The sequence below is a fragment of the Denticeps clupeoides genome, chromosome 17 (genome assembly GCF_900700375.1).
Source record: "Denticeps clupeoides chromosome 17, fDenClu1.1, whole genome shotgun sequence".
NCBI lineage: Eukaryota > Metazoa > Chordata > Actinopteri > Clupeiformes > Denticipitidae > Denticeps > Denticeps clupeoides.
Window position 1 is genome coordinate 14,665,223 of NC_041723.1, and position 23,182 is coordinate 14,688,404.

The 23,182-nt window shown below is 46.2% G+C and overlaps 1 protein-coding gene across 1 annotated transcript in view; it reads left to right on the plus strand.

Moving 5' to 3' along the window:
• The window catches only part of mctp2a (multiple C2 domains, transmembrane 2a), a 37,247-nt gene extending 18,576 nt beyond the window's left edge, over window positions 1-18,671 (plus strand). Inside the window, exons 18-23 of the mRNA XM_028959218.1 lie at window positions 7,599-7,718; window positions 8,666-8,707; window positions 14,605-14,714; window positions 14,831-14,940; window positions 16,094-16,191; window positions 18,149-18,671. Of these exons, the coding sequence (XP_028815051.1) occupies window positions 7,599-7,718; window positions 8,666-8,707; window positions 14,605-14,714; window positions 14,831-14,940; window positions 16,094-16,191; window positions 18,149-18,208 (540 nt within the window). The 3' untranslated portion in view covers window positions 18,209-18,671. The remainder of the gene's footprint in view (window positions 1-7,598; window positions 7,719-8,665; window positions 8,708-14,604; window positions 14,715-14,830; window positions 14,941-16,093; window positions 16,192-18,148) is intronic.
• Window positions 18,672-23,182: the final 4,511 nt, after the last annotated feature.

The following is a 23,182-nucleotide window of genomic DNA, read 5'->3' on the forward strand; positions in this document are numbered from 1 at the left end:
TAGAATACTTCTTGTCCTTATCCTTATCAATGAAATAGATCAGTAATAAGTACCAATTAAATCAAATATCAATTAGGAATTTTGAAAATGAGTAAAGTAAAAAGTCATTGGTTCAGTCGGCCATTCAAACCACATGGAAGCCAATTTAGAAACTTGCTCCTTTTTGAAATTAAAGTGACTCTCAAGAAACTTCCAAAACTTTCCAGTCCTTGAAAAGCATCTGTGCAGTCAAATACAAACCAAAAAAAGAAAAATCTATAAATCTATACATCTTGTTTATTCCACAGTAATGAGACTAGGAACTGTATTTCTAAACTTCTGACAACTGCATTCTTTTTTTTCTCCTGTTTATCTGCAAGAAGGAGTGTGACAGCTAAAATCTTCATAAAACGTCGGCTTTTAAATGTGCTGTTGGCTAGGACTGAGCTCGATGAACATCAGCAGAGTCTGCAGAGGGGTCAATCAGAGTTCCTTCCTTCACTAATGCGCTCTGCCTGTAGATGGAGCTACAGCACTGTGGAACACTGGCAAGAAGGCCAAATGGAAAGAACAGGTATTATTCATTTGGCCAAAAAAGAAAATACCAAGCAGGATAGGAAGCACCGTGGAATCCAGAAAGAAAACATTCAACGATGAAGTTTCAATTGGAAAAAAACGTTTTAGGATTCAAACGGCCCAATAGAGGTGTCTATGAAATAAAAAAAAAAAATACTTTTGAACCACTTTAGGATTTTGATGTAAAATAGAAGGTTATGGGAAAAATGTTGGGAGGGGTGCAGATCATTTACACATGAAAGCTGATTTGGAGCTTTGCTGTCATTAGTCTGCTTTAAGTATTTAAGTAGAATTAATATTTTAACATACCAGGAAGCTCGTCTGTCAGTAATTTTGACTAGAAAGAAAGAGCCAGTGTGTGTGTGTGTGTGTGTGTGTGTGTGTGTGTGTGCGCGCGCATTTGAACTATTTTCTTTCTGACACTGCCAGGTAGCAACTGGTTTAGACATCATTTGACAGCCTGTGAAATGCTGATTGCTTCACATCACAGACTGTAAAGATGGCATCTGATGAATGTTTGATGCGCTGCAGCTGTAAACACAGTTGGCAGCTGCGACGGACGCTTTTCTTTTCCTTTTTTTTCCTCTCCCGCCTCTTTACCGTCCAGGGCCGATACTATCGTCATCTCCATAGATGATAGCCGGACAGCGTTGCTCCGGGTTCCTGGGGTCCCACAGGGCCGCCTGCGAGGTGCAGCACAGTTCCAAGCTATTAACCGGTTGACCAGGATGACTGTGGTCAAAGCGATTAGCGGCGGGCGCATAATTACTCGAGTTGGCCCATTGTGTTTACCGACCATTTCTTCCATCCACCTTCCTCTCCATCCTCTCATTTTTTGGAAAAGAAAAGTTGGAGTTGTCGACAGGGATGGTCGGAGAGCATGTGCACCCCCTCAGGGATGTCAGTGGGCGCGTGCTGCCAATATGACAGGAAGAAGAGCCCTTGATGGTGATGCGTGTGCATGCCCCCCCCCCCCCCCCCCTATTCTGAAAGCGATTAATTATTAAAGAGCAGAACTTGAGCATCCGCTAAGAGCGCAGTGATGCCTTTCAGATTTGACGTAGTCCGAGTTGTTATTGAGATGTGTGTGCCTGCTGTCATCTCGCTGCTTCTGGGCCTGGTGGTGGAATTGACGATGACCTTTAGCACCTCCCTCTCAACGCGCAAACTAACAAGCCTCTCAGTGACAGGCTTCAGGTTTACATTGATGTCTATGAGAGAAAAATATATGAATATTGAGGCTTTTTTCTTATACGTGTGTATATATATTATATATATATACAACCACACATACACATACCCCAAAACAGCCAGAACATTAAAACTTGGCCACTGTCATTAGGTAACACCATGAACGATGTTCGGCCCGAAAATAATGTCCACTTGAATAGAGGATCCAAGGTTTCCCAGTAACCTTGTAATCATTGTCCTGAGCATTGGACTGCCTCCATCCAACATAATCAGGCGCAGGACCCTCATTCATTGGTTCTGAAGTTCTGAAGCTCATGTGCCCCTTCATGTGTTCTGGCATTTTTTCCATGGCTTTCATTGCTGCCCACTGCTCACCAAGGGTTATGGTTAAATGTAGAGGACACGTTTCATTGTGCTGTGCTATGCAATGTATCACAATGACAAAAATCACTTTCACTTCATAAAAAACTTCATCAAAGTCACTGTTTGGTTATTTTACCACTGTTAGTGGTTTTAATGTTTTGCCTCATCTGTGTATTTTCATATTCAAGTAAAGAAAACAGATAGAAATGTTGATTTGCTTGATTCTGTAAGATATGCACTCGGCCACAGATGAAACGGACTCTGTGTTTAACTTCGGATGACTGTGCTCTGTGGCTAACACGCTCACCACCTTCCCAGTCGCAGAGGACAGCTGTCCCCAGGCACGGGCCCCTGTGCCCCAGTCACCCTGCCCAGACCCCGCTGGTCATAACGCGCATGTGTGTGTGTGACACACCGCTCCGTGGGTCGCGAGGGAAAAGGCTCGCCTGGTGGATCTGTCATGCAGGGGGTCGCTCGCTGTTAACGCCCCCGACACGGATTAAACACTCGGCACCGGAGTCGAAGAGCGAGGTCGCCGTGGCCACCGCTGACAGGCACCACGGGGCCCCGTGCTCTGCCCTGTTCCAGCCCTGGCATGTGTCAGGGAGACAGTGGGCCGCTCACTCCTCACACCACTTCACCTGACTCCTGTCCTCCCTGATGTCCTCTGCACCGTCCTGTGCCGCAGGGATGCTACCGCATCATACTAACTACTCTCATTTGGATGCTGTTGTACCGTATGCATGAAACATGATACAAGTCGCTCTGGATAAGGCCGTCTGCCTAATGCCATTAATGTAAATGTAATTCATATATACAGTTTTATTCTACAAACTAATTTAACTATTCATTTTCTTCATTTGACACTAGTTTTAAGTTTGATCTTGTCAAATTAAAAGCCACCATACTAAACATAGTACTAAACATATATTAATTTTATTATATTTTATCCATATGCATTTTTCTCCAACAATATTTAAACATGCACGTTTAACTATGTTTTAACTACATACTTGCATTATTATTTTACACCACACATTCTCCTATCAGTTATTCTTCTAACAATTTCTGCTAATGATATTTCTGTGATCACGTTATCTCCGTCTGAACACAGCAGGACGGGTGTCTCTGTTCCGGTTTCTCCTGTGCCACCCTGCATCTTCTGTTCCCTCCGCGGACAGGGCTTGAGCTGAGCGTATGTGAAGTATTTGTTCGGCGCGAGCCTCGGAGCGCCACGATTGCCCACACACCCCGGCCGCCCTGGAGAGAAACGCGATCTGAGCTCCCTCCGCCTCTGACACCATCTGAAAGCCTGTCCCCTCTCCGGCCGTGACGCACCGCAAATTACATGTCTCATTGCCCTGCGTTTTCAGCCACTTTATAGCTGGCTACCATCGCTGGCCTACAGCTCTCAGGCGCGCTCTCTCGCTCTCCTCTAGTCCGTCTGAATAAAGCAAAGCTTAGGCAGAGCAGCCACTCGGGTGTTTCATTAGTTATTATTATTATTATTTTTCCCTTTTTAATTTGTTTTTTTAATGAAGAACCCAAAAGCAGATTACTTATTAAAAAAAAAGAAATAGTCACGATTATGCAAGGCTCTTCCTGTCTTAATATATTTTTTTCTTTTCTTTTGTTCTATCCACTAACACACACACACACACACACTCCCCTGAAGCCTGGTAGTCAGTCTTGTTAGAATCATTCTGATATATTCATATAATCTGGCATTCATCCGCAGACCCCTGACCGACCTCCAGTAAGGCTGCCTGGCTATCGCCACTTCTGTTTGTGTCGCAGCTACGGCGCCTTTCCAAGCTCAGCAGAAGATGAATGTCCAGGAGTGTGTGTGTGTGTGTCATGGATGAAAACTCTCCTCGGTTTAATATTACCGGTGTTACCAGCAACATTAATTTCTAGTGGACCTATAATGGTTGGAGGCTCCTGTGTAGTAGATTGTGCTGTTTTTAAATATTCATGTGACTTATTAGCATCATTTGATGATGGTCCTCAGATCGTGTCAGGATTATCGCAGCTGATTGGCTCGCTGAATGGCCCAGCAGGAGGCTGGTCATGAGACTGTTTAGTCCCGCCGGGCGGGCATGTTTACTTTTACCCACGGCGGTGGAGGGCCTTTCCCAGCCCTCTCGAGTTGTGTTTAGTCTGTCGGTGAGTTGTCTAGCTCGGCCGCCCCTCCACCCCCTCTCTCCCCGGCCAAATCAATTTGCAGGATTGTATAAATGTTCAGTCGAGGGCGTCTTTGTCCTTTCGTTCCTGCCGTGGCACCCTCTCCCGCTCCCCGGAGAGTGTGGGCGGCGTACGCTGCCGTGCTCGCTTGGCTCCGAGAGCTTATTTTATTCACACTTTTAATCGCTGAGTGCTTTATTATTAGCTGCCGGACCGCGGTGGCCGGCACAGGGGTGTTGTTGGGGGGGGGGGGGGGGGGGTGGAGAAGGTGCAAAAAGTGCATTTAGCTGAATCATATTAACAGGCCTATAAAACAAAAGCCGTCAGGGACGTTCTCAACGCTGCCGGAGGAGCCGGTCCCGGTCCAGGGCGGTGGTTACAGGTGTCCGGTCACCTCCAATACACCCAAACGGACGCTTCCTCAAGAAGACGGCCATCCCGGCGGCCAGTCATCCATTATCCGGCCCCGTTTTCTGGACAGACTGGAGGAGGCCATTAATTACTACTTTCACCGCGTCTCTCTGTTTGTTTGCTTTCATTTCCATCTCCTCGGCTGATTGTTTTACGGCCCGCGTAACGCCTTCACTCGCCACTGCTGGGGTGGGTTGTGTGTGTATGTGTGTGTGGGGGGATTTGCGGAGGACTTCAAGGTTCTCATTGTCGCATTTAATTTGATGAGTAATAAAACATCGGCGCAACATGCCTCTCAAGCCCGAGACGCGGTGCCCAACTTTGAAGCCAATTAAAAGGTGGATTATTTTCTATATAAATTTACTCTTAAGCCTGACAGCTTGCACTTTGTGCCCCTCCCCCTCCCCTCCCGCCGTCCTTTAATCACTCACGCTCGGCGCTAATAAAACATAAAGCACTTAGCGGGGGAATTAGTTACGTCTCCGTTTCACAAGCGCGCCGGCGTATGTGAAGGTATAGCTCCTGCCCGCGCTCATTAACAAGGCCCTACCTGACGGGCCTGAGCGCGGGAGACGGAAGCGGCTGGGCCAGATGTTCGCCGTTCCTTCGTTTTTTTTTTTTTTTTTTTTTTTTTTCCGTAATTTGCCTTAAAAAAAAACACACACACAGACTGACACACCACTTGGGAAGAACGGCTGAGAATTTCCAGTGACAGGTTTGGTTTATGCTCTTATTTAGACGCCGGCTTTGGACACGACACATTATATTCCTGTACGGTCTCGTCTTGTCCACCACCGCACGGCTGCTGCGCACTGAGAGGGAATTTGCATTAGCACGCGATTATGAATACCTGTGACAGATTCTCTCCGCCGGCTCCCCGGGCGGAAATGAATTGGCTCCCTCTGTTGACTCACGTGGGAAGACAGAGACCAGGCAATTAGACTTTAGTGGTTAATGTAGCAGCTTTCGCCGGGGAGGGCGAGGCGGTTCAACATTCCTGCTGGGCTGATGTCAGTTTCCAGGCACAATTTCCCTCCACCACAACCCCACTCCCCCCCCAACTCCTGCTCTTCTTCTCCCACTTCTTCATTTTTAATACACTGCAGCGATGTGACAGGCTACCTGTCAGCCGCCGTGCAGAATTCCCCGCAACTTCACCCTGGACTTTCCTCCAGGGGGACAGGGGTGACATCGCATGGGGGGAGTTATTTACACCCAAAAGGAAAAGCTTGCTCCATGCATATTCATCTCTCACCTGAGCCATCCGTGCATAATACTCCATGTAATTCCTGTGTTAACAAAACATTATAGCGCAGGCCCTGTTTATTACTCCTGCCTGGCTTTAGCTAAATTCCACTTTTCTATTTATCTTCCGCACACACACACACACACACACACACAGTGAGACTGACTCTAGGCCCAGGGCATTGCGGCCTTGTTGGCTGGTGCATTACGCATGCTTGGCATTGCCTTGCTGATGGGGAGAACCTGGCATGAGGGTAGCGGTACAGTACAGTAGGTAGACCCCCCGGAGATGATCGGGTCCGGGTGCTGCCTGATGTGACAGGAACAGGCTGCTGTTCTCGGTGGCTTAAATGCAGGCTCAACACCGCGCCGAGGCCTGCGTCAGGCGCCGCTTTTCCAATCGTCCCCCAGCCAGAAGTGACGTCGGTTTACTGAAGGGACAACTGTGGTTGTTCCTTGCAATTCCTCTAATTGTTGGGGAACACATGGCTGCTCAATAAATGCAACGGTAATGTAGTAATTTACACCCAGTTCTGCATGGTAATGTAGTGCTAATCCAGATATACACATTGTTATTGATTCTTGATTCTCTGTAATCATTACTAATTTTGATTTTAAATTAATTTAAATGTCTAAAAAAAAATGTTTTCCACCCCATGTCTTGTTTCGCAATCGCCTTGCTAGTGTGATCCTCCCCGCATGTCCTCTGATAATTCAGCCGAAGCCAGACTCATTAGGTTGTCACTAAATGGGTTTAAATGCGGCCACCCAATTAGTGCTCCGCTGTGAAGTGTGGTGGGTGCTAAACACAGCCGTCCCTCCTTTTCTTTTATTTAAAAAAGCAACTGATTTATGAAGGATTATTCATTCAGTGCGATCCATCTTATTTCTGCTGGGGGGGTCCTGGCTTTTCTCAGTTACCGCCACTGAGAAGGAGGCAAACATCGTAAATGTTCCCCCAGTCGCCATATGTGCCTAGTCACAGTCAGACAGCCCAAATACATCCCAGTCTGAACGGATTTGAAATACACTACATCAGACAAGAAGCGGGTGCCTAGCCTTGTCACACGTTCTGTTCTGTCACTTTGGAAAATTGCGCACCGCCAGCATTGTGTTAATCGATGCAAATGGGATTTTGAAATATTAAAATCTCCCCCCCTGCGCTCGCCTTACTCCCATCCCCCTTCGCCAGTCCTCCCTGCGTTTCACCTCCGGGAGAATTCATGTGGAATGTGCCGGAGTGTGGCGGTATGCCTGGCGGTATGCCTTGTAGGTTGTGGGCTCCTGGAAGTAGGCGTGGTGTGTATGGTGTGTATGGAGAGCATTAGGTGTGTTTTGTGGCATGTGTGTGTGTGTGTATGGAACTGTGAATGATTTTTTTGTGTGTGCATTTGCAAGCATGTGTCTGTGTTTGTCTGTATTTTTATATGCTTTCATATATAGTTGTGTACACATATACGTAAACGCATGTTCGTACGTACATTTGTATTTGCATTCTTGAGCATGGATGTGTGCATCTTTCCATCATTTATCTGCTTGTATGTATGTATTTGTGTGTGTGTGTGTGTGTGTACAGGCCTGGCCTGGTCCGTATTGTTTGAGGCTCGCGCCGCTTCACACTCTCACCCTGTGGCCGTCTGTCCCCGCAGATCTTTGTGCTGACAGTGTGGCAGTTGGAGCTCTTCATGCTGCCCCTCTTCCTGCTGGTCCTCATCATCTGGAACTACTTCCAGGTCACCCCAGGCAGCGCCAGCTACAGCGCAGACTTGGTGAGCGAGTGCCCTGGACCCTGCCCACCCCATGCACGCTGACACAGAATATCACAGAGACCCTTTCTTCACGACTCCCGCACTTGCAAATGCAGAGAGACGTGGCCCGGCGCTCTGCAGCGCTCAGCGAGCGCGCGCAAGCAAAATGCGATAATCCCTCATTTGTTTATGTCACAGAAACTCATCCTCTACACCATGTAAAGCAGCAAAGGAGCATTAATATGTAAAGAAACAAGCATGACCATATGTCTTGCATAACAAGCTGCTGGCGTGTACAGAGCGAATGTGCATTCATGCCCATACGTCCAGGAAGGCCAGACATATAAGTGGAGGACAGGAGGTCTCGCGCGGCCCTTTTACTGAAGGTTAATGCAGCTTGTGCCCAGTCAATGACCTTTTGAGGGGTGCAGCTCTCTGGACCGCGCTGATGCCCTCCTCTGAGCGACAGCAGCCCATCCCGAAGGCTCAGTCCTGATCCGGTGGCAATGTTAAAGCCCGGGTGCGTGACAGCCACCTCCCCCTGACCCCTCTGGCCAGAAGAGGCACTGGCCGCGTCAGTGCCAATGTCATGGGACGTGCCCTCTCGGGGTCAGCGATGGCTTGATGTAAAGTGGTCCAGGCACCAGAGCCCGAATGAAATGTATCTTTTCCCGCCCCTTTCCCTACTTTCCACTTCCCTTCATGTGTTTGTTTGCTCGCAAGTGTGTTTATGTTGTGAAGAAATTAGATTGCTTGGCTGTGACATTGCTCTTGTGAAGGAGGGCCCTCCATCACCTTTTCTTTTGTGTGAGGTCACCCCTGTGATGCAGTTTCTATGGAAACGGGCCTCTCCCAATGGGGGTGTATGTACAGGAGGAGATTTTCATTACGAGGTGTTTGTTAAAAATGCTCCAGTGCCCACATGTCCTCACCTTGCTCACCGCACTCTCTCCAACTTCTTTTTCTAGGAGAACATGTCCGTGGCCGAGGAAGAGGATGAAGAAGAAAAGGTATTTGTTTCTTTCTGTGTACTCGCTTCATTAAATACGAGTGGTTCAGCAGGGTGATGCCTAGCTGTGACTTTGGAGTGTCTGCCAAGGCCGGCACAGTTTCCCTCGTAACAAACATGCAAATGTTAAATACGGCAAACCAGAAAACGAGGGCTGTGGCTAATAACATCTAAGTGGGGCGCTTTTCCCCTCTAGTATTTTTATTTTGTTCCCTCAGGGACCCTCCGTCACTCAGCAAACACATTCAGTTGCTTTTGCAGTGGCCCTTTGAAAAACACACAAATAAGCCGAAAAGTGAATGATTAATAGAAGCGTGTTGCCCACTGGGGATGCGGACTTCACACCAGCCGTGCTGAAGCAGGGTGAATAATCTTCAGCTGAGCTGAGGTTAAATATATATAGCCTTGAGATAAAATTAGGTGAGGTACGAGGGGTTACAGGGGACGTTTTTGCATTTTGGATGAGTCCTTCATAAGTTGCACAAGTAAAATGGCTCTTAAAGTTGCAGCTGCTACCAGTGAGAAACACATCATTCTACACTGTTCATCTGATTCATATTCACGGATGCAAACTTCATACTATCCAGAGACAATCTCTACATTGAAACGGACAGGGACGGACAGTGAAGAAGGTAGAATTGATGCATTATGATGATATATCTTTTGTGTGCTTATTTATGTTGCTTTTAAATGGAGATCCAGGACAAACAAATGCAAATGTGGCTGCATCTGAAAAACTCTTTTTTTTTTATTTATTTCAAAAATATAAAGTTGCATGACTGAATTATAAAGAAAAAGCGAAGTGAAAGTGATTGTCAAATGTGACACAGAACAGCACCCAGCACACAAAATGCAATGTGTCCTCTGCATTTAACCCATGGAGCAGTGGGCAGGCATGAAAGGCACCCGAGGAGCAGTGTGGGGACGGTGCTTTGCTCAGTGAATACGGGTCCGCCTTCCTTACCCGCTAGGCCACCACTGACAAATAGTAATTTGCATCCATTTTATTTACATTTTATTTACTGCCAGATTCTGCATTAAAATGACCAGATCATCTTCCTGTCACCTCCCATCTCAGCCTCTTTCTCACACATCTCTCTCTCATAGCATTTTAGCAAGCTTGAGTTAGGTCACTGATGTTTCTTATTTGTTTTAAAATAAGATTCCATATGTAGCTGTATTTGCCCCAGAACAACCAGAATTGTGATTCTTTTTATTGTGATTTCTTTGTTAGATTTGATTTATAGAGCCACTCAATGAAAAGATTTCATGAATGAACCGAAATCAGACAACATTACTTAATAGATCCTTTCAGAACCATATTATATGTGACTGAATGTCACACGATATTAGATGCATAAATAATAATGCTAATCTGTTTTTATATTTCATATCAGAGCATCAGAGACTGTAATTTCTTTTGTTTGTGTTTCTTTCATAATGACCGCAGGGAAATCTAGTTGCTTTTAATCTGGCAGCTAAGTCTAGTGTCTGTCTGGGTGGGGACAGAAACAGTTAATGGGGAGATGCATTATTGTCTTACGACTGAGGAAGTGCAGAAAAGAGAAACTGCTTCAAAGCCCCCCAGCAATGACCCTTGTGCCGCACGGCTAGGCCTGGGATTCATATCCATAATGCGCTCAATATATTCTGCAGTGATGACCGGGGGGGCTTGCTACATCTATGGAAAGACAACCCCCCCCCCCCCCCAAGTTAGAAATACCGCTAAATCCTGCATGAAACGGCCAACTAATTCATGGAGAAAACTCAAATGAGATGTTGCTTGTGCACATTAACTTACGCCTAGCAGCCAGGCTATTGTAAGTTGCCCTCTAGTAATACGAACCTAAAGAAAAGAGCACTTCAAACGACGAATATTTGCACAATGTGTTGTATATGAAGAGTGAGGTAAAGTTAAATAAAACAGCTTGGAACATTGCATTTAAAATGACAATTACCATTTTATTACTATAGCAATTGGACATGCTGATGAAAAAAAAACATTATATGAAGGAAAACAAAATAATAATCTGAATCTCAGCTTCATTTTGACATTTTAGGTTACAGGGTCGTCACTTTAAGTGAAAACGAACCATCATCTCTCATTTGCTTAATTAGCCAGCCGCCCGTGCCTGTTATAAGCTGCCGGCTCCAATTTAACGCTGCTTATTTCAAAAGTCTTGTTATGGTTTGACTGTGACTTTTAAAATGCGATATCATATAGTCGGATCAGGCAGCGCAGCTGCACACAGGCGTCTCGGCTGACGCGCTGAGCGAAAGAGTGATCAGTGTCAAATCTGACAACTTCAAAGACGCAGTTTTCTGGCCCCTCAACATGGGCCTTTAGATAGATGTGGGTAAAGTATACCCCCATGAGAAGGTTAGCATTACTGTGTGTGTGGGTGTGTGTGTGTGTGTTTTGTGTTTGAGTGCGTGTGTGTGAGTGTGTGTTTCCCCTGGAGGAAGGGGAGATGTAAACTCCAACCCGAGCTGCAGCGAGGGTACGGGCATGATGCTAAAGGAAGACGATGGGAGCGGCTACGTTACAGCAGAAATAATCCAGAACAGATCTGCTCTCTGAACACAAATCTGTCCTCGGGGTCCGTGTCGGGGGGGGGAGGTGGGCGCAAAGGGAAAGGGGCCGCTTACAAATTACATGCGGGACCATGTGACTTCCCCTCGGCCGTATCAATCGCATTGCGTGTGTTGAGGGTGTTTAATCACAGCAGAAAACAACGGAACAGCAAAACAGCCAAACCCCCAGCCGGCCTCTGTCCCTGGACCCCCCTCGGATTCGCGTGTGATCTGTCGGTGTGTGTAACTGAGGTCCCTGGGCGGTGGGAATGGAGGGGGGTCCGGTCTGGTCTGGTCAGCACAGGCCAGACTGCAGACACACAATCTGGTTGACCCCACAGACCCTAACAAATGATTCTCGCACACACCCCCCGTCACCATCATCCCGACGCCGTTTTACCTCCCCGCGTGGAGGTAAACGCTCCTGTCACCCTCCCCCGCCGGAGTGTGAAAGCTAACGCTAACGCTAACACAGGTGTTTCTCATTTGGATGCACATGTCGGGACTTTGTGGAATAATCGAGTCGACTAAAACATTCACTCATGCTCTGAATGAATATTCAAATGAGAAGCAGCCATTTACTCTAAGGATTTTTTTTTTTTTTTTTTTTTTTTTTTTTAGCCCCCGCTTTTTGATTGTGCCCGGAGCCGCCGCCGAAAACACATTTCCTATTTACCTTTGTACCACAGATCAAACCTGTTCGCTATTAATCCGCCTTAAAAGGTAGCATTTTACAATTTTATCTGAAATGAGAATATGATCTGACACGGGTTTCCTAATCAGCAGACATTTCTGACTTGTGCAGTCGGTCCCGCTGCCTCTCCGAAGGAGAAGAGCATTGGAAGAACTGAACAGTTTGCACAAAAAAGGAAATAGAAAGAGGAAATGCTCAAAAGATAAAGAAGAAAGACCATCAAATGCATAATGGGAGATTTGTGGCGCGGGACTCTGGGAAAAAGCAAGATGGCCGACTTCAAGAGTGTTTAAGGAGATGAATTGCAGTGATCCTGAGAGCTTCTACTTGTTTTCTGCTTTCTATTAACATGAAAGCTCTGTGTGTTTGTTTCCTTTCTCATTCTTTTTATTTCTTTTTTCTTCTTCTCATTCTTCATTTTTTAATCTTGCCAAAATGATCTCTGATAGTTTTTTACCTTGCGGTGTGTGCACACCTTCCATGGCTCAACAGAAGATTCCTTATCATTTATTAGTAATCCCGCTCCTGGTGTATATGCAAAAAAAAAAAAAAAGTGTATAAAAGTTTCTTAATGGTGCTGTTGCTCCCGAGACACTGAGTCTGCTCCTCTTAATTCATGTGTCTGGCTGCCTCGGTCATGTGGGAACGCAGATGACACGAGCTTTAATGGCTTTTAGAAGAACCCAAAGCCGCTTATTTAAAGTAACAATCTCTGTCCAATTTGAGAATATGTCTATTTTTTACTAGTATAGATGGTTTGGGCGGGGAGAAAAGAGGAGAGAATTGGTCCGTGTGTGGGGCTGTGGAGGTATAGTTTGTTCCAGTGTGATTCTGGCGATTGGGGGATTTATTTGTCGGCGGTGACCCCTTCATTTTGCGGGCGAGCTGTGGCCAAATTGACAGGGTGTGTTGTGTGTCTGTGTGGGAATTGCTTTCTTCCTGTGCCTGTAATGTGGGAGACGTGGGACTGGCGGTGGGGAGTCTGGCTGTGCTTTCCCAGGGGCCGGCTCATGAGCGGTGATAAAGGCGCTCCGTCTGCAGTCTGGGGGGAGCGCTTTCTAACACAAACATCCTCATCTGCCTCACATCCTCGAGCCTCCTCCGACGGAGTCAGATCTCGCTCTCTCGCCGTCTCTCCACTGTCATTATTCCTGTCATTATTTCCCCCTTTTGATGTGGGGCTTTCTTGGCGTTCTTTAGCTCGCATTACTCGTTATCTGCCGGCCGCTCGAGGCCTCGGGAAAGCAGCTCTCAGGAGCTTGCTGGCTGGGAGACTCGCTGATGTGATCACATTTCTGTAGACTTCGCATTAGCCAGGGAGTCTTCTTTTTTTCTAATCAAATTGATGTTATTTCTCCCTTTTTTGAAACAAAGTGCCTGGTCCATTTGGCCTGTGTTTCTAAGACACTCTGCAACACAATACTGTGTGATGTATTTATACAAAAGGACAATAGTATTTCCCAACAAGCCCATTAGGAAAGATAGCATTTCCCAGGCATCGTAGTAGTGGATGGAGATCCGTCTCTGCAAGGCTTTTATAGTGAATTCCATCCGCACAGAAATCCCATCTACCCGACAGAAAGGCTCTGGGAAAACAGCAGACGGAATTAGCAAGCTTTGAGATTTTAAACACTGAAATTTGTTAACATGCAACATTTTTTTCGTACTAAATAAATGATAACCACAACAATAACGATTATGTAGTCGAGTGTGTTATTCAATAAAGGCTATTGGAAATTATAATCACTCTGATTTAACTGATATTTTTTGTAAGCATGTTTGAGCACACATGTAAAAGTTACTGTTGTGAGCATGGAGGTTGTGGTGATGCTTTAATCAGTTATATAACTTAGGAAAAAGACAAGTATTTGTGTGTAAGTTTTGTTAGTGTCTTACGTTAATAGAACCGTTCAGATGAAAAAGAAAACAAATTAACTAAACGAATTTATCAACGGAAATGTGGTTGCTAAAGTCGCAAAGGTGCGTTGGTGCATTAATACAAATTCACGATGTTATGGAGTATTTTACCACTGTTTAAAACACAATACATTTTAGTTTTGTTCTTAATAAATTTTAATAAAAAAAAATTGTTGTTTACTGCCGAAAATCTTTAGGAACTGTTCACATCTGATCACAGTTTTCCTGCTCCTCACTCTTGTGCACTAATGTACATGGTTCAGATCTGCAACATGGAGAGGTGTGAGAGGCGTCCGGTCACCTCCAGATGGGTGGATCACACCCACACCCCGAGAACGTGCCGGAACCCGCCTCACAGTGACACTTACAAGTCCCCTCTCCTCCTCCACCGCTCTCTGTTCCCTTCCCGCCGGTCCTCGCCTTGCATCCTGATTGCTGATGCCCATTTTATATCTCTTTCTTCCCCCACTTAATGTTTGATTGGGCTGCATTTTCATTGTTTGTGGCTGACAAAAGCTGAAAATCTTGCTGCCTTTACTCATGACAGCTCTTCATGGATAAGTTGCCTCATTTTCAAAAAACTACCAAGAGAAAAAAAACGCAGTGAAGAGACACAGAGTTCTCTCATTATAGGCCATTGAATAGATGAATTATGTGTGATGGCGCACTAGAAATAAGCCGCTTTGTCTGCTGTTTCTGCGGTTTATTTTCAGGAGTCCGAGAAACGGGGGCTGATGGAGAAAATCCACATGGTCCAGGAGATTGTGCTCACCGTTCAGAACATCCTGGACGAAGTCGCCAGTGTGGCAGAGAGAATTAAGAAGTGAGAACGGAACACTCCTCCATCTCTTTATATATTCTAGACATATTTATTATAGATGTTTGGAGGTTGTCTGTGTGTGTCCTTGTTTTTTTCTTATTCTGACCTGTCACTGACAGCACCTTCAACTGGTCTGTGCCGTTCCTGTCCTATCTGGCCTGCCTGGTCCTCTTCGTGGCAACGACAGCGCTGTACTGGATCCCACTTCGCTATATCATACTCATCTGGGGTAAGAAAAAAAGGGTCAGAAAAGTAAACTGATATTACTTTTTCATGCATTTTTGGGACTTGTTCACAGGAAAAAAAAAAAAAAAAAAAACGACTAAGACTAAAAATGTAAGAGATAAAGTGATGCCAGGTACCTCCTGAGCTGGCATTTTTCTTGACATCTGACTGAAGTCATTTTAAAATTCATCCATTTCCTAATGCGGCTGAATGCCAGCAGATCGCAATCAAGAATGCAGCGTGTGAAACGTGGATCAAGTCTTCCTGTGCCAGGCCAGGGTGCATTCTGGGACTGTGGTCAGGCCGTAGGGGCTTTGCATGTTTTCTGCTGCGGTCAGAAATACCCATCTGCAGATGAATGGATCTCGCACTGGTTTGCAGAGTGCAAATGTGGAGATGATTGAAATAGGCCCTGTACATTTCGAACCTGAGAGGTGAGAAGATACACTGTTGGTCTAACGTTACAAATGTGGTGTTAGAGTTCAACAGAAGTCACGACTTCTGTTTTTGGAACTTTTGCGGTTATGCCATCCCTCCATCCAGCTGAAATACCTAAAAAGGTCTAAGAATTGATTACCTGTACCTTTACCCTTGCTACTCTTGAAGTACATTTGAAGGCAAATTCCTTTGCACTTTTCTCAAGTGGAAGTTTAAAACGGGATTTTTATTTTTAATGGATTAAAATTGTGTCCTTTGGAATACCTCCTTTACCTCAAGCTTTACCTTAAGCATCCACCATTACAGTGTAACAGTTAATATAAAATTTACGAAAATAATCGGCAAAGGCCAGACTAAAGTAAAAAAAAAAATCTAAATTTCAGCTGACTGAAAAAATATAAGCATGTGGATTTAAAATTCAAAAAAATCCGCAATTAAAATACATGAATAACTGTAGAACGTTGTAGTGCTGTTTTTTTTTTTTTGAGCGTTCGATGTCCCTTGGAAGCCACTGGCCTGTTACACGAACACATCATGTACAGCGAACTTGTAAGTTATGAATGAAGCACTGAGTAGAACCATTTCATCTGTAACGGCTCACTGAAGTGCACGACCGGGAATAGCAGTGGCGGCGGCGCCACGGCAACATTCCGCTTCTCGGAAATCTGTATTTTGGTACAACGCTTTCATTTATTAACGCATTCCTGTTTTTTTCGCAGGTGTTAACAAATTTACCAAGAAGCTACTCAGGCCATATGCCATCGACAATAATGAAATCCTGGATTTTCTCAAGAGGGCGCCTTCTGATATTCAAAAGGTAAGGGGACAATTTTCCATCCAGAGAGCAGAATTCCCTGAAGATGTCCGCATTATTTGCTCTCACCGAATTCCCAAGTGTTGAGAGGGAAAATATTTCCTCTGGCTTTGTTTGATTATTAATGGGCTTATGCCTTTCAAGCCCCCAGCCCCACCAATTATTCCAGGATGCGTTTTGATGGGATCACCTCTCTGCTGAGACTGGGGTTCCGCTCTGATCCGTCCCGGGCCACGTCGCTCCCGCCTTGTCCCTGATTAGCAGTTTTGTCTGCCTCTGATAAAAGCAGGGGTGGTGCTCAGTCCCCCTTCTCCTCTCCACCCTCCCCATCGCATCAGGTCGGAGCAGTCAATTAACGGAGCGGTGAGCCTCCGCCGCCCTGCTGTGTGCCATATGTGGTTGTACATCAGTCCTGGCCGCCGTGTCAGTCACGGTCACGTCACCGGGACGGAGGTCCGTGGCAGGGGGCTGGAAGTCCAGCCCGGCCTCTGCCACCGTCCCACGCGCCTCCGTCAGCATCAGCTTCAGTTAGAACCAGGCCCCAGCTGCCTCTGGTGGGTTTTTTTTTTTGCGACATTAGATTTGCCAGAGATGTGCCAGCTGGCAGAGTTAGACGGTAAATATTTCTGCATGCAGCGGCCTTTCAGTGCTCTCTCCTCGCTTCGGAAAACTTCTCATTTAGATACCGTCCAGGAAGAAGGATGCACATGAGAATATTTTCCTTGTCGAGTCTGTCCAAAAGTGCTTATCTTAATCAGGAACAAATAAATAAAAAAAAAAAAAAAAACTAGTTGGTAGCTCAACTCCTGGAAATGTCCTGCATTGCCGGCCGCTCCGCTTCCTTGACCTGCAGCACCAAAAGCCGGCGTGAACTGTGGCTAAAATAAACGCCGCGTTACAAAAGCCGAAATTGACTTCTGTGTCTCACAGTCAAAAATGACTTGGCAATTAGTGCCTGTGTACGTCTTCAAAGAGTCCCCTCAAAACCGGACTTCTGACGCCGTCGTCTCTGTCCCAAAATAAGAAGCATCTGTCAGTTCTGAGGACGGTTTCATGTTCAGATGCATCCGGCGCTGCTTTTGTTCCCTTCCCTCCACCCATTTTCTCATTCCGATTATCAGGACTCAGTAATTAGTGCCAAAGCGCCTACCTTAGTCCCCCTGCATTTTCATTCCAGGGGGATGAAAACGTATTTTCGGTACGTCCCCCCCACCCGAGTGACACCCACTTTCGATCCATTTACAGTTCCTCCCCGCCTATTTAGCAGCTTTGCAAAATATTTCATTCCTAATGTGGATCAGAGCGGCGTTTTAATGAGGGAAGGGGGTGACCCTCCGCTGTGATCACATGGCCCATTACAGCTCAGCTCTCGGGCCCGGTAGAAAGCGGGTGTGCCGCGTTCCCTCGGTTCGAGTGTGCTCCCCCGGTCGGATATGCATGCAGCATGCGGCCAGCTTTGATGCGACAGCGCCGTGGCTGGGGGTTCAGGGGGTCGGAGTTCGGGGTCCCTCTAATGAATTCCGAGTTTGCTTGCCGAGCAGGAGGACCTTCGCCACCGCGCGAACGCTAACAGGCCAGCCGCGCCGAAACACAAACTTCTGCCTACTGCTCCTATAATTAGCTCGGTGCAGCGTTATCCCTCCCTCCCTCCCTCCTCACGCCGCCGGTGCCCAACGATTCTTCAGTCTATGAGTCCCGCTCTGGCAGGTCGCCTCGACTGCCGGACGCCTCTGCTGCGGTGGGTGGGGGGCATCGGTGCACCGGTGAAGAACCCTTGACTTTTCAAATCCTTCCTCCCGGTGATTAATCCCCTCTGCTCCTGTGTTTAAAAAATGATTCATTACAGGCGCGGCCGGGCCCGGCGCTCCCCGCTCCGGCTCTCCTCAGGGGAGCCATTACGGTGCGCACGGCTGAGCTCGGATTACCTGCCTCCGCCCAAAACTCCTGTTTGTTTTTACAGGTGCAGTACAGTGAGCCCAGGGCGGCCGGCGTGCCGAACCCGCCGCGGAAGAGGCGCTAGGCCCCGCCGACGCGCCGGATGAAGAGGGCCCCCGGCTCCTTTTGAACGTGGCATGGCCCAGTCAGCCCTGTAACGACGCCCCTGCACCCCACGCCGCCCGCCTTCGCCGCCGGAGACCCTGGACCTCCACTGCACCCGCCACGCTGGTTGCTGTCAGAACCTCTCTCTCTCTCTGTGTGTGTGTGTGTGTGTGTGTGTCACCCCACTGACAGGGACTGTACTCTTCTGTGACTCGCAGGGCAGCACATGGTGCTGTCAATCACACTGTGTGAATAAAAGAGGGGGCGAGTGGGGCGTCCCCCCTCCCAGTGTCTTACTGTTATATACAACGACTAAACTGTATATTTATTTACTGTACTGTGTAGCATAATTTTACTACCGGGACTTAGTCAAGAAAAGACTATTTTGTATATTTAATTTTAATTAAATGTACAGAAATAAATTGAGACAAAAAAAAGCGAAATGTGACCTATTGATAAGTAATTTCCATTTTACACTCTGTCTATAAAGACATCACTAAAACAGTGTTCTATTCTTCTATTCTTGTTTTATCTATCCATGTACATCCTGAGGTCACCTTTTACCTCACCCCAAAATGTTTACGTTCATCAGCTCCGTACTGCTCATCAGCAACGTACACATTTCTGAATATTTTTTACTATTATTCTCTGTCTGGAGGCTGGATATTTGTAAAAGGGTGTAACTGTGCGTTTGCTCCTGTCAGACGCGCTCCGTAAGAGGACACATGTGATTACACAACACACCCTTAGCTGGAGGACTGCGGCCACCGCTGTGCCGGGCCTCGGCGGCGCACATCAAAGCCCTGTTTGTCCAGAGCAGTGGCTAATGCACGGCTTTCTGCTGTTTTCTCACAATAACAGGGTCCAGATGAGAGAGAGCTCATCTCTGAGAGGCAGAGCGGGCGAGCGAGGGAGAACACTCTCCATTCCCGGCACTTAGTGCCTCGCATTTTCATTAAAATCACCTCCACTGCCTAATGGCCCTCCACGAGACGCGGCGCGCCACACTGTTTCTCCCCGTGATGGAGCTCTGAGGAGCGTAATGGAGCTTCCTGCCTCATCAGCTTATTTATTCATATTACAGCGATTTTACTCTGCCCACAGCCGACAGGCCTGTTGTTCCAACGGGAACGTAGCGCACCCCGAATTAGGCAAAGAGACTATTTCCAATCTTTATTAGCAGCCAATTAAAACGTGGTGAGATTGAAATTATCATCAGATAACACTTTCATATTGTAGCAGTTTTTCTAGTTCCGATGTTCCCATTTCTGGCATTCACTTGTCACAGTGACTTTGAGAAAACTTCAGGACTTGACGTATTGATCGCTATCGAACGCTTCACTCTGGAACTTTATTCTTCAACTTATCAAGGCCTCCTCAAGTCTAAGCAAGAACAAGTTGCACTTAAAGAGAAAGTTGGACGTTTATTCCCACATTGGGTCCATAATAGGCTAAGTAAACAGATGTAAAAATAGAGGCGCTTGGAGTGAGACGTGTCTGCTCGCTGTCACGCAGGCCAGCCCTGGACCCCTGGCTCCAGGAGCTTGTTCTGACTGATCGTACCGCAGAGTATACCAGCTCCACCCCCGCCCCCCAAACACCGCCTCTTCCTCTGCAGTCACACGCTAGTGAGAGAGCACCGTGGCGGCGAGCAGGCTTGAGGAGTTTGATTGGCTCAGGGGGACCCGTGGCAGCCCCGGGCTATCTCTTCTGACAGGATGATAGAGACATCACGCCGCTCTCCCAGGAGCTGCCACCAGGGGTCCATTTCAAAGTGAGGGGAGTGGAGGTGACCCCGAGCCTCAGACGAGAGAAATCCCACACACGCAAGACCCAACCCTCCCGCCTCCCCCGGCTCCGCTGGGGGCCAGCCGTGGGGCGGTGGGAAGAGGTGGGGGTCGGGAGAATCTCTGACAGCGTGGCGAAGAACCGGAGCCAATCAGATCTCGCAAAGAGGCAAAACCAATTAAACAGAAAAGCTGCAGCCATTGTTAGCAGCCAACATTAAAGCGGCTTACACTTTGAAGTGGATATAGCTGGTTTGGAGATGAGAACCTTCTATGAAATTTATTTCAAACTTCACACCAGACCAATAGTAAAAAATGCTATTTTGCACTGTTTACTTTTACATTTAATGCACTTACATATTACCAGCCTTTCAACGTAAGTTAATATTTGAGAATTAAAGTACTTTCAACTACATGAATACTGAGAAATCTTACTTTTGGTCTAAAAAGATTAACAATCACCAGTATCCCAAAAATGCAGCGCTGTCCAGTAACGAAGTGAACGTATTTTGCTTCTGTGCTTTAGAAAGTAGAGATACATGAAAAAAAAATGCTTAAGTATTTCCATTTGGGGAAAGTTTTGACATTAATTCCACTACATATCTTACTTTTTACTTCACTACATTATGCAAAATCTGTCATTGCTTTTTGGATATGGGTTATGATGTGTTAACATAACCGTTCTGCTATTTCTTACATTATAAGCCCTTTGGCATTCTGCACAGCTCAGTCCTGAATGTCAGTGGAAATATGCAACCTTTTCAGGACATGGCTGTATTTTTCAGTTAGTAAAGACTAATAAAATCTGATGCTCAGAAAATGGGCAGCCTAACAAAAGGCTTTCAAGGGCAGCAAGCATTTTGTAACTCGCAGCATGTAACCAGTAGGGTCACCTCTGACGTAATCTCCAAGCATAAAATTGTGACCAGTACTGCATTTCTGCAATGCGAGACGATGGACGGAGACAATGATTCTTTGGCCATATCTTGATCAAATGTTTACATTTTCTGAAAGGATTAAAAATCCATTTCGTTTTAAGCGCATGTGTATTGAAGTACATAAACATTTGAAAGTGAAAGTTTGCAATGAAGTTGTCCGAGCTTTTAGACAGAAATCACATTAGCGTGTCCAGTGAACTGCCCGCCAAGACAAGGCTTGTCTTCTAACTGCAATTATAAAGCTACATGGACATTATCTCTATATAATATTAGTAAATTGTTGATGAAGATTAAAATTAGCTGTCATCTTGTGGTGCACCTATGTTGTAAATTTGGCTGGAATTTTATTTTTTTTTGTTGCATGGCAACATGTAGGCCATGCCTAATAGACGGGGCAGTGGTGGTCTAGCAGTAACGGAAGCGGCCCCGTAATCAGAAGGTTGCCTGATCCACCAAGGTGCCACTTACTGCTGCTCCCCGCCAAGGTGCCCCACACACTGCTCCCCGGGCGCCTGTCATGGTTGCCCACTGCTCACCAAGGGTGATGGTTAAAAGCAGAGGACACATTTCGTTGTGTCACCGTGTGTTGTGCTGCAGTGTTTCACAATGACAATCACGTCACTTTCACTATACGGTTGATGCATGTATGTGCAAACAGATGACTTCTTTGTCAGCTTGGTTGTTTGATTCTAGAGGTTCTACAAGCTAGTCAGAGGAATTAGGATTTATATGTGGGGCGCCAACAATGCACGTGTCAGTTAATTAATTGACTTAAGTAATGAATGTGAATACATTTGTGTACACGGCTTGTGTACTTTGTCCACCACTGCTTAAATGTGATGTGTGACCTATAAACAGAACATCTGTAATTGTTTCCATTTTTTTATTAATAAATTCTCAGGATTTTGGACAAAAAAATGACATTATACATTGTTATGAATTGGCTTCATAGATGTGATAAAAATGTAAATGAGTCCGAATGCCACCGAAGCACCAGCAGAGCGTTAGTATTGTGGTGAATAACATCACAGCTGTGATTTGACTGCAGTCACGGGCCAAGCGCACCCGAGTTATGCAATATAACAAGCAGTCATTCTGTGCAGAGGCCGAACTTGGCATAAATAAACATTGGTGCTGGCAAGCGCCGGTGCATTCAGTGATTAATGTGGGGAAGAGGTTAAACCTGCCGTCCCACAGCAACAAGACTTCTTAACGCTTTAGAGGTTAGCAGAAATTTGCTTACATGTAAATTAAGTGCGCCTGTGTACAAAATTAACATTATCAACTTTTTTTTTTTTTTTTTTTACTAAGATAACCAGACCAACTTAATTTCTAAATATAAGACCCTGGCATTAACAATGGAAGCAGTGTCTTGTCCCCAGCTGTTACGTAATGGCAAACTTTTGGCTTTAATATCTATATAATGTCACATCATTTAAAGTCAATTATGGCAAAATAGCACAATGTCATGGATAGGAGAACTGCTTGCCTGACTTCGGTGTGGAAGTCGGATCATATTTAAGAAGTTAGTTATCTATTTATCAGCTTCTCCAGGGAGCTAATATCCGAGTCTCAGTAGAAGACATGACGCTGTAATATGGTCCCTGAATGCATTAAAATCTCCCAGGATGCTTCACAAGCTCGCTAATGAAGATTTTAGCCACACGGCAGATCTTATTGGCTGGATTTCTTTTTTTTTTTTAAGTTTTGTTGTGCTCGGCGTGGCGGTGATGTCTTTATCAGCCTGTCAGAGAGGAAGTCCCTGCAGCTGTGGTGGATCCCCCTAGAGCCTGTCACACTCCTTGTTTCCATGGTATTCCTTCAGGCGGCACCATGGGCAGGCTCGCACTCAAGGACCCCGACAACCTGTTCTCTGTGTAGACGCTACTCTGATATGCTGCCACCCCCAGCCCCCCCTTAAGGGCGACGCCCCAGACTGAATGAAAGGGTACGGCTGGTACCACTGCAGGTGCAAGTGCCCTTTTGGAACATCTACAAGACCAAATTTTAATAAGCTGGCCACCTTTTTGGTCTTTCCATGCAAACGACATGAACTCCCATGAATCGTGATGAAGCAGTGATCTGACTTGCACATGTCACATCGCTTTGTCTTTTCATTTGTTTTTATTGTGCCAAAAAAATAAAAATGCATCGGGGAGGGTCGGTTAAAGCTCCCCTGAATCGGGCCCAGCCCTCACAGAGCACTCTGACACCAATAAAGTGCAAGGT